The following is a 12,185-nucleotide window of genomic DNA, read 5'->3' as shown; positions in this document are numbered from 1 at the left end:
CTGAGCCATGGAATAGGTTTACCAATTCGCTCCTCAAAAAAATTCTTGTTCATTATTTTTCCTTTCTTAACCAAATCTTGGAGTTGATTGAAACCTGCATCTGTCCAGACTTGAAATGCCCCCGGTTCCTGGCCTGGTGGAAACCACCCCTGATTTGTATACGCTGATAGTTGTGAAATGGGGGGTACCAGACGTTTCCTCTGTCTATCCCAAATTCGTATTGTATGACTTAAATACGGATTATCCGTCACTAATTTAGGTCTCTGCTGTTGGGGGCACCATAAAAATTCTCGTAATGTAAGAGGGGCAACACTGGTTTGTTCCGCCATCATCCAGTTAGTTAGTGAAGTACCATCCAACATCTTCAGAACATCAGAAAGAGCTGTAGCATAATAGTAGTTTTGTAGGTCAGGTGTCATTTCAGATCTCCAGACCCCACCTGTAGGTTGGCAACCCTAAAATTCATATTCAGCATACTAGTTCTGCAGGAAGGCAAGCTGATTTCCATAGGAACCTTTAGGAATTGATTCCAATCCAGTGTGGGAATAATTGTTGGACATAAGATATTGGTTCAGGCAGGGGTCATTTCGTAGAAAAAGGGATACAGGAGCTCATTAGCATAACTTATTTGCATATGCCACACCCCCTGACACCACCGGAAGTGTGTCAGAAGGCAACACCCATGGCTCAGGCTCCACCCCCAAAATCTCCAGCCTCGCAGGGCCGGGGGGGGATGGGGGTGCCCAGCAAGTAGAATCACACTAACCCCCCCCAAAATAGCTCTCTCTAAAAACAGAAAACCACTCTAGTCTTTTCCACTAACATAGCTTCATACTGGCCAAACGGAATCACACCAGTCAGGTTTAAATTTAACAAGCGATGTTGCATACATTGCTCAAGAATGCTTTTGGTATGCTGTCAGCCCACTAGGCATTATACATAATTGTTCAACTGCTGAGTAATAGCAGCAGTTGTTTTGCAAAACGTTTATGATTCCATTACAAATAAAAAAAAATTATTTATTTTTTTTAATCCCCTGAAGCTCAGCCCAGCTCTTTGTGCAGCTGGCAGGCATGTCCCCACAGTTCTCCTCTCTTGTTAGTTTCAACTGTTCCACCAAGCAAGGGAAATATGTGAGCTGCTGTTTGGGGATCAGCCAATGAGCCACACAAAATATGACTGCCGGAGCTTTCTAGGTGTGCAGTAGGGTGGGCATATTGTGAAAACCTGCTACATTTGCCCTACACCTTCAGTACCTGATCCTGCTCTCTCGTGTAGATTGTATGGAAGCCCTATGTCCAAAGCTGGAGCAAAATGAATGATATATGAAGCAAGGGGTTGGTGCAGAGTAGTGTGGGCCAGCCCACTCCCCTCTCTTTCTCCCCTACCTGTTCCCTTTGCTCTCTTGCTATTTGGTGACCAAGGTTTGACTGGGAAGACTGCATGCAGTGGCATGGCAGAGCAGAAAGTGTGAAGTGTGGGTGGGGAGTGAGTTGGCATTGGCTGGTTTCCACCCTCCTCTTGCCTGCTGGACACTGTATTTCCTAAACTGCCCGCTGCTCATTTCCATAATAGACTGAGTGGCCCAGGCAGCAGTGCTCAAAGAGACATGTCCGGTCTGTGTGTGCACACCTTGTGGTGCTGGCTATGCCAAAAAAGAATTGCCATGTTTTGTCGCATATTGCTGCTTACACTTATTTAAGTTATTGCCATTGTTTAATTTATATTAATTTAAAATAATTCTACCATGCCTTATCTCATGAATTCAAAGCAGCTAGCATTCTCAGGAAGACAGGAAGTTCCACATCTTGGCAGAACAGAATGTTAAATTGAGCCTTCCTTTACCCACACGGAAATAGGCCCACCGTTGATTTACCTCCCACCTCTCAGCTGTAGGCTTCTGAATTCTGTTTAGATGGCTTTCAAGAATAACAAGCCCATGCTTAACATAACTGCACTATTTCCTGTAGTGTCAAAATTTCTCACAAGTATTTAATCATGTGACTGTTCTTTTGCTGCTACTGAATTTTTTTTAATGGAAGGTTCTGGAAGTGTGGTTCTACAGCCAAACAAACAGTCCATTTCATAAGAAACAAAATGGTTAGAAGCACTTTAGAAAGCAAATAGAAAACATTTCTAGTGTTACCTGGTAGTACCAGTCCATAGACTGGTTCTAACCAATAGGAAGTTGGTTTGTTTTCTGAAAGGATAATAGGATTCAAGTTGTCACATTTCTTTGAAATCCATGCCTCTGCTGGCTTCAGAAATTCCCACCGGCCCACATGCCACCAGGCAAGAGGCCAAGTCACATTGTTGTCTCATGCCTTTGTTTTGTACTGCTTGGTTAAATGACTTATAATGCTAGATCCAAGCCTTTTGTTTGGAAACTGAGATGGGTCCTTCGTCCCCATAAAAGTACTGGCATATAAAGGACAAGGTGTTGTATCATGGCACTAATACCATTTTTGTATGGTGTTTTGAGGCACATGTGTCCTTGCAAGCATTGGTGCATCCCTGCACAAAATGAATCTTAATTGATCCATATATGTACAAGGATTGCTTTTTTGCAGTGTCTTATCAGTTAATTAAAATGTAAGGTCCTGGATATTCTTCCAAGGCAACTTTGCATAATCTGATCTAGTATTATTAGTAGTCCAACAAGATTGTGACCACAGCCTGGATAATTATGCCTCTTAGGGAAAGGAGACCACACACACAACAATTAGAAGCTGGACAAAGGTGCCAGATAGGAGACCTGAGACTCCATCTACTGACACTCATCTAATACTCCCAAGCAGTGATGCTGCTCTTTTGGGTGGGTGGTACAACCCTGTCCAGAACTGGCCCAGTCGTTATCCTCTAATTCATGATGTTGGATTGTGTTCAGGAGAGTCCATCTAGCTCATTACCACCTCTGGAAACTGACTGAGAATCTCCATTAATTCACCAAACTCAATTGAAATTGAAAAACAAAGCTGTTTGAGGCTATGAAGACTGCTCTCCGAATCTCTGGATGACCTCTCCTGAGGGATTCATGTTGATGCTAAATTAATTTGGGTAATTGTGAAATAAAATTAATCTGCACCACCCAATTTTATTGGCTGATTTATTGTCCCAGCTATGCAATAATCCTGGCACTATCATATCACTTCTTGTAGACAGGTAGGGAAAACTTGACTTACAAGAAACTGGGGAATTATCAGAAAATTGTAAAAGAGAAACTGGATGGTTTGCAGTAGAAAATTTATATGGACGATCCTATCTTGGAATGAGCTTTTTGTTGTAAATTCTGGCCAAGTGAATAAGCAGCCAAGAGTATTTTTAGTATCTTTATATGTTGTCTGTTGAAATCCTGGAAAATTTTGTTAGAAAATTGGATAAATTGGCAACACATTTTTACAGCCTTTTATAATATAGAGAATTCTTAGAAGGGATGGGGGTGGGTGAGAAAATGCCCTTTACCGTATTTTATCTAATATTTAGTAATGAAACTTTCTTTCTGTGAATGTTTAGACAATACTTCAGATAGCTAATGTAACAAATTGTAATGTATTGGAATTAAAGTTTATCTGTCTTCATAGCTAGTGGATAATGGCAGCAGAGGGACCCAGTGAAGCAGTTGTTCGTTCCCCTGAATCCTAGAGGGTATAGAATCCCTAAAGATGGTAAACGTTAAAAATGGTTCTAGGTATAAACATGACATGTTAATCTGCCAAGAACTTGGGTGTATGGTATAGATAGGCACATAAGCTTAATTATTCCAATGAACTAGTGTCTTTTTTTCATGATGCAGTGTGAGCAAAACTATGCCAATGAGACTGGCTGGGGAGTGCAAAGCACAGGGCCCAGGGACCTTCTCTTCCCCCCATCCCTTGTTCTGTCAGATTCTCTGGTTTGGTATAGCCAGGAACCATTAGCAAGTTAGCAGAGTGCATGAGGCTTACCACACAGCAAAGCATTTCCCATTTGTAGGTGTGTGCTGATAAGAAACAAAGTTACAAGTTCTTCCCATAACATCTAAGCTGAAGCTTTGAGCCCAGTTCTACCCCTCCATCCTCATCATGCTGATGTAGTGACCCTAGCCTATCTCAGCAAACTGTCTGATGGCAAGTCAGGAAGTGGGCAGGGCTAGTGGCGGGGGGGGGGGGAGAAAGCTCAGTCTGTGCTCAGGGCAGAAGAGCCCAGCCAAATCCAGTGACTTTATACAGCCCAATAGGATTCTATTGGTTCATTTTGACTCCTGATCACTGTTGTGCTGAAAGCTGCAATGCAACCCTCTGACCACATGCAGTGGTGGTACAGGAAGGCAACATGGAATAGTCAGGAGAGCCTGCCTCTGTCAATCTACCACAGTGGTGCAGAGAGTGAAGAGTCTGGATCTTGTGGTTAAAGTCCCCGTTCAAGATTCTTGGTGCCATACATAATGTCAGGTTCTTTCCCCCATTTAATAAGGTTAGTACTACCCAGTCAGTTCAAGCACGCATGTACACCACCTGATTACTTAATACTTGAGGGCTGAATGTGCAAGCTAACTCCCATTGTTAAAGTACTACCCTGCAAAGCACGAATGTACTATCTGTTAAAAGTCACACATGCAAACCTCCCACCTGAAGCTGTAGTCATAAAATTATGGACAACTTGAGGAATTTGTAAAGTAATTAAAATTCCAGTAAGATCCTATGCATATTTACAGAGAATTAAGCCAAACTCCCTTTAACAGGTCTTTCCCCTTCCTAAGAGCGCTTAAGGATTGGAGAGCTGAATGTGATTAAGAGCTCCAAAACAATGCACAGTTGTTCAGCTATTAAATTGGGGGAGTAGATAAGAATGGATTCTTCTGAATAGTATCTGGTTCCAAAAATCTAATTTTCCTTAGGACGATCAAAGCCCTTGTTCGTGCCAACAAATCTGTCTTCATACTCATTTGACTCGGCCAGTACCCACAGTGTTGATTTAAACTCCAGCCTGTCCAAATCATTTGTCCCATGGGAAAAGAGTTAAAGGTAGTTTGAGCCGGCCTGGTAATTTACTAGCAAAATAATATTTGATTTACTAGCTGTCAGCTTTCATCAAATCTATGTATTATATTTGCCTATGCTGTGAAACCCAATTCAAATAGGGGGAAGAAATACCAGTGAAGTGGCATGACTTATACTGGGAAGAATCTGGAGGGTCACTGTTAGGAATTAAATCAATAAGTTACAAACATGCACTGAAGGGTAGTATTTTGGTTTGGGAATCTGCCTGAGAGTTGATTGATAATGTTCCTTTTTTAAGGCTTTTGCTTGTTTCAGTTGGCATTTCCTCAACTTTTGATACCATAGGGTGTTTCTCGGTGAAAACGGAAGGCATGTTCAAACTTGAGCCTCAGTTGGAAAGGCGGACTACAAATAAATAAATTTAGAGATGTGTGTTTTCTCTATTACCCCGGGAGCCTTGGGCAGGAATCCTCCTCGCAAATGCCCAGTCAATGTTATTTCTGTGTACTTTACTCTCCCCATTTACCCGCACCGTCATCAGCACGTAGTGATGGGTCTGTGCTTCCTGGCCGATGGAAGTGCTTGAGGAGAATCTCTGCACATCTGAGCTCTGGTGCAGGGTGCCTCAGAGAGTCGCCTCTGACCTGTAAATTCTTCCCTCTGAATGCTGTCACTTCCCATACATTGGCAGAGTGGGGGAATAATACATCCTCACTCTGGCACGGTACCTTAATTGTGAAAGACCAGAAGTCAGCAGCAACTTGATGCCACTTCACGCATGTGCAGCTTCAGCTTCTTCTTGAGAATCACTTGTGCAAGACAGGAACTGTGGCTCAGTGGCAGAGCATCTGTTTTATGTGTGCCAAGTCCCTAGTTCAATCCATATCCTTTTCTCTGTTAATGAACATATTTAACGTAATTTTGTTTATTCACACTTTAAATCACAGGGCAGGTCATCCCTTTTTTATGTCCACAAGATTTGCCCATTGTAACAGAGTTAGAATTTTATACCACAAGTATGTATAGTCCAATAGGTCAAAAAGCACTAGGCTGTTTTGGGTTGGCTTAAGAACTTGTGTCTCTTTTCACAGGGCTTTTAAAACCTACTTCTCTTGAATCACGGGTTTCTGTGCTATAGCATAAACTATTTTTTTCCTACGTTTGAAAAGTGCTTTGGCATGGGGTGTGTTTATCTGCTCAGGAAACACAAATCTAAAGATTTCTTTGATGGAGGGTACTTCTCTGCCACGACTTCTTAAAATATTTATGTCCTGGTTGGAGGCAGCCCTTATTCTTCCACATCTATGCAATGATATAATCTGGAAGATATAATCAGTTCCCTATTTATGAGTCTGAAAGAACAGTGCTATGATAATGCTGTGTATATCAAGTCTGGAAGGGCCAGAAACGTAATCCTGTGCAACATATCAATGATTAGGTGTTCTTTATGTGCATCTGTATCTCATAGCATCAATATTACCTAATCCAAGCCATGTAAGGACCAGATCAGGTCTCTTTGTCAACATACTTCATATTGCAATGGCAAAAATTAAGGTATCCAGTGAAGTTCAATGTGGCTGCACTTCAGACCTCTGGTGTGCAATAGAAAAGTACTTACTGCTTATACATATAGTTTGATGCTAATTGAATTTTTAGCTGGGCCAGCACAAGGGCATTTTTATTGACTGATTGATTTACTGCCTTTATATCCCATCTTTCTCCCCAGTGGGGAGCAGAAGCAGCTTTATGTTGTTTTCCTCTGTTCCATTTTATCCTCACAACAACACCCCTATGAGATAGGTGAGGCTGGGAGTGTGTGACTGGTCCAAGGTCACCCAGCAAGCTTCCATGGCGGAGTGGGGATCCAAACCTGGCTCTCCTAGATCCTAGTCTGACACTCTAATCACTGCACCAAACAGATTTTTTTAGGAGATGGAATTTGGGGACTTGAAGGCTGCGAAACAGTGCATATAGCTTCAGGAGCTCTGCTTAATTTTGGTGGTGACAGGGGTCCTAGCCAGTGTCCCCTAGCCAGTGTCCCCTCTAAGCTGAGTTAGTGTGAGCTAGCTCAGTTTTTTAGCCTCCGGCTTACACATTTTTGTCTTAGTTCAGGAAGGATGGCTCCAGAGCGAACCAATTTATGCAGTAGCCTAATCGTTCGCTCACAACTTTAATGCCTGTAGCTCACAAAGTAGAATTTTTGCCCATAAGACTCCACAACTTAGAGGGAGCATTGGTCCTAGCCTCCAAAGTAAAATTTGCACTTCAGAATAACAATTGAATCTATAAGTTTAAAGTGTTTCTATTTCACCTTCTCTCCTTCACTGGGGTTACCAGTAACCTGGTGAAAAAATGTCCTGCCCCTTTAATGTAAGTTTAATGTGCAGAAATGGGCATATGAACCTTTTCATGGCATGGTAGCAAATAATGTCACCAGGTAAATAACAACCCATTGAATTTCTATGAAAGGAGCAGGCAGCCTGAATGGCCCTGACTAGCCCATTGAAACTTGTCAGAGTTTGGGAACCAAGCAGGGTCGGCCCTGGTCAGTACTTGGATGAGAGGCCACCAGAGGCAGCCAGTGAATGGCAAAACCACCTCTGCTCATCACTTGCCTTGAAAACTCTACGAAGGACTGCCATTAGTCAGTAGCAACTTCAGGGCACTTAATTAGTGTTAATGGGGCAGGACATTTTTTTCTCCAGGTTACTGGCAACCTGGCAACCCTACTGCTATCAGTGCAAGAACTTCCATAAAGACAAAAGAAGTCCATTATCAAATGAAAAACAAACATGCAAGGTAAAAGCAACGGTTACAAAACACACAGATCCAAAACCAACTGCACCGATTATCCACATCTGCCTAAGCAGTTTACCCTCCACCAAATGTCCACTGAAAAGGGATGGCCTTGGCCTGGCAGGGTTTCCCAAATGTAGCCAACGGCAGTGCCCTCCACACCCCTCTGGGTGGTCATTTCGAAGGACTGAACCTACCCCTGAGAGAATCTGCAATCTAACTGTTGCTATACGGACAGTACTAATGTGGTTTACACCCCCTGATTTTGGCAGCACGATCATGACCCTACCCAGGATGTGCCCCGGAGTGCAGCTTTTCTAGGCAGCAAGTGGGATCCAAGTATGAGTGCAAGTGGGGAGGGGAACTGACTGTACTCATCAGCTGTATTCTTGGGCATACCAGGTAGAGAAACCTCCCAGTGCAGAAGTCATGGCTGCTCTTGCCTGTTCCCCTCACGATCCTGTTGCCACCTCCCACTCTGTATCCTTTTCTAAAGTCACAGGCAAAAATGAATAATTCCCACCACGCCTTGGGCACTGGTTGCATAGATGTAGAATTCAGATTGCAAGTATAAAAGAACTGTCTTTTATTTATTTGTTAAAAAAAACAAACCCTGCAGCTTTAAAGAGGGGCGATAGAAACATTCCAGACAAGAGGTAATAGCCAAAGTGTTTAAACATGAGTTATGACTTTGGGTGCCACCAGTGTTTTTGTTAACACCACATAACTTCCCTGGGAAGTTCAGGGAAAAGTGGCAGAGGTTGGCAGCTATGCCCAAATCCTCCAGGTGTCCATGAAATTTTAAAACTGGGAAAGAGTCTGCATTGCCTGTTTGAGCAGAAGCGAGCCTTTGCTGCCAGTAATTGAACACATGCTTTGCATACGTCATGTCCCAGGCTCTGGGCCCATCTAGACAAGAGGGTGTCCCTCGATTGTCCCCGGGGACTTGCTGCCATTTTAAAAATGTGAGTTCTTAACTAGGAACTCCCTTACACAGCACTGTAAGGATCCAGTCCTGCTGGGGACCTCTGTAGCAGGAGGAGGAGAGGATCCTGCCTCCCCCCGTGCAGTTTTTCCTCCCTGAAATGGCACTGGGGGTGGCATGAGAGCAAATAATGTTCCGCAGTGCCATTTCAGAGAGGAAAAACATGGCTGGAGGAAAGGCAGGATCTCCTCCGTGCCCCTGTGCCACAGTGGTTCGAACCAGAATGGGGCTGACCTGGTGGTGGTTCCCCTGGGTGAACCTGAGGGTGCCTGTTTTGTTTAGGTGGGGCCTTAGTCCACAGCATCTCCAGCTTAAAGGAGTCTCATGGGACAGGGTTGACAAAAATTATGCATGGAGAAAGAGAATAGAGAGAACCCATAGCAGGAGAATCCAGTGGCATCCAATGAAGTCAATAGGATGGATGAGAGGAATTACTTATTTCTTCATTCCATACCAGCAGATGTAGTGATGGGTCACAATTGTAGATGGGTTTTAAAGGGGTTTAGAGAAATACATAGAGGAGAAGTCTATTAATGGCTACTAGCTATGGTGACTGAAGGGAACCTCAACTACCAGAGGCAGTCAGCATCTGAATACCAATGTTAGGAGGCAGCATTGAAGTGAGGGAGGCCTTGGTCTCTGTGCCCTGTGCGTTGGTCCTCCAGGACAACGGGTTGGCCACTGTGTTAAGCAGAATGCTAGACTAGATGGGCCACCAATCTGATCTGTCAGAGGGCTTCTTGGGTTCTTATCTCTGCCTGAGAGTCAGTTTGACAGTCAGAGCTGATTATAGCCTTCCTTTGTATAAGGCAGCTTCATGTGCTCATGTTGACCCCCTTTGCAGTATCCAGAAGGACAACCCAGGTTTTCTCTGATGCTCATCACTGAATTTAGACCCCCCAAGGTGAGGTATATGGACTTACAAAAAGAGGAGGGGAGAGTTATATTCAAAAATGGAAAGAGTTTGGTTCAAAATATATCTTTTCTTTGAAAACAGTACAGAAACACTATCACACACACACACACACCGCCACTGCCATGATTTACTTTGGAATAGTCATCTGTGTTTGTTACTGCTACCATCTGCCAAAGGTGAATTGTAAATGTTAACAATGTTTACAAAGTGTGCAGTGCTACTGGACTACTGGGTTACTGTTCTTTTCTGCCATGTTTCCAGACCTCAAGAATTACCCAGTCTGAGGAAGATAAAGAAGGTGGCTGGGACGCCTGGGGAGCTTGGAGTGATTGCTCCCGTACGTGTGGAGGAGGGGCATCCTACTCTCTCAGGAGATGTTTAAATGGCAGGTTGGTAATTCATATTACCTGTGAGAAAGTCCATGAATGATACAGGATTATGCAATCTTCAGAGAACAGGCTGAAAGTCTGTGTTTTATTTGCAAAATTTGCAAAGACTTTGTACGACATTATTTATTTAAAATATTTGTATGCCCCCAATCTGTCCAATTAGAGTCTTCAAGGCAGCAAACAATTAAAAAGACATTAAAACCAACTTTTAAAAATAATGCAGACATCTATAAAAACAAACAAGAAGAAAGGTCAGAGTATACCAGAGGAAATGGAAGTCATCACCTGCTGGAAGAAGACAGTGATAAGAAGGGACAAATAAATATCCTTGGGGAGGGAATTCCATAATTTTGGTGCCCTGACCCAAGAAGGCCCTTTTTTGGGTTGCCACCTGTCTAGCATCAGATGATGGGGCACCTGAAGCTGGTTTCCTAAAAATGGTTGTAATGGTTGAGTAGGTTTGTAGTGGGTGGTTCTTAAGGTATGCAGGTCCCAGGCCATATAGAGCTTTAAAGGTCATTATCAGCACTTTGAACTGGGTCTGGTAGCCTACCTAGGTGGTGCATCACTGGAATGATACCGTTCCTATGGCCCGCTCCAGACAGCATTTTTGCAGCGGCCTTGTGTACCTGCTGTAGTTCTCAACACTCTTCAGTTCACAATATGCAAGTCAGTCTGCCCAGTTTAGGAGGAACTAAATATTCCTTTCATAATGGCAGCCTGAATGCAGAATCTATTATCCCTAAGGGGGACCCAAAATGTCTTACAGTAAAGGGAAAAAATGCAACAAAAGCAAAATGCCAGGTGGGTTGGGGAGGCATAGGAGCAGGTCTTCCCTCTCTCTCTGAACTGGTCTTCCATCTAGTTCTAATCTGATGCCTTCCATGAAGATAGTTTCAAGTGGGTCGCCATGTTGGTCTGCAGCAGAAGAATAAGATTTGAGTCCAGGAGCACCTTAGACACCAACAAGATTTGCAGGGTAGAAGCCTTCAAGAGTCAAAAGCTCCCTTTGTCAGAGACTATATCTGATTAAGGGAGCTTTGATGCTAGAAAGCTTAGACCTGGAAAAACTTGCTACTGGGCTCAGATATAATTTGCGACCCTTAGGCTGAGGTCCAAATGAAAAGAACTCTTTGGCTTGTGCCTCTGGGAACACCCAGGCCTTAAATACCTGTGAAAAGAGCAGAGGAGAACAAAGTCAGTGAGATGTTTTCAGCTGGCTGGCAGGATTTTCCATAACCCCTCCCCTGTCCAAAGTACCTGTGGCCATGCTCAAGGCTTATGTACTTACGAGCTGGACCCAGGAGAACAATCTCAGCTCTTGCTACCCGGCTTCCCCAATTCCTTCCTTTCCAGGGGAAGCAACTGTTGGTTCAGGTTAGAGAGTTGCATTATTCACCATGTAAATCATTTCTCAAAACTGGCTGCCGGTAAATTATACAGCTTTTTGTGCATGATATTTCAGAAGTAGGCTGGAATTTTGCATGGCTGTCTGCCCATCAGGAAAAGCCATGCTGCTTCCTCAGATAGCCATGCTAACCTGTTCGTCTTCCAAATGACATTGAATCTGAGAAGCAGTAATATGTGTCTAATATGGGAATGGGTAGTATTTTAACGTTACCTCTACTTAGTCGTTGCATTTAAACCTTGTTTCTTTTCCAGGAACTGTGAAGGCAGGAATATCCGATATAAAAGCTGCAGCAATAATGTAAGTATGATAGACTGTTTTATTCTTCTTGTTTTCCCTCAAGGAAGAGCCTTGTAAGTTTCTTTTTGCCTAGCAACGGCAGTCAGTTTTTCAACCTAAACATTAGTGTGCCATGAACCTAAATTATTACACTGTACTTTCCTGACCTTCTTCAAATACAGGGCCAATGTTTAATCATTTTTAAGACCCAAGGGCAGCCAGGCCAATCAGTGGGATATGGAAATGGCTACATGTGCCTCTTTGGCTGCCTTGCCAAAAGTGTGCATGGAATATAGGGTTGCCAACTTCAGGCTTGGAAGTTCCTGGAGGATTTTGGGATGGTGCCTGAGGAGAGCAGAGATTAGGGAGGGGGACACACATCACCCCCCACCACCATTTTCTCCCACTTTGCATCACTTGTAGGCTTCTGCAT

At 43.5% G+C, this 12,185-nt stretch overlaps 1 protein-coding gene across 1 annotated transcript in view; it reads left to right on the top strand.

Annotated features, from left to right (window-relative positions):
• The window catches only part of ADAMTSL3 (ADAMTS like 3), a gene marked incomplete at its 3' end in the record, with an annotated part of 156,111 nt that extends 144,338 nt beyond the window's left edge, over nucleotides 1–11,773 (top strand). The window contains exons 4-5 of the mRNA XM_015427218.1: nucleotides 9,938–10,065; nucleotides 11,728–11,773. Of these exons, the coding sequence (XP_015282704.1) occupies nucleotides 9,938–10,065; nucleotides 11,728–11,773 (174 nt within the window). The remainder of the gene's footprint in view (nucleotides 1–9,937; nucleotides 10,066–11,727) is intronic.
• Nucleotides 11,774–12,185: the final 412 nt, after the last annotated feature.

Source organism: Gekko japonicus, unplaced genomic scaffold (assembly GCF_001447785.1).
Source record: "Gekko japonicus isolate JY-2015 unplaced genomic scaffold, Gekko_japonicus_V1.1 scaffold1102, whole genome shotgun sequence".
NCBI lineage: Eukaryota > Metazoa > Chordata > Lepidosauria > Squamata > Gekkonidae > Gekko > Gekko japonicus.
The sequence above is the reverse complement of the archived record's forward strand: the minus strand, read 5'-3'. Positions and strand labels throughout refer to the sequence as shown.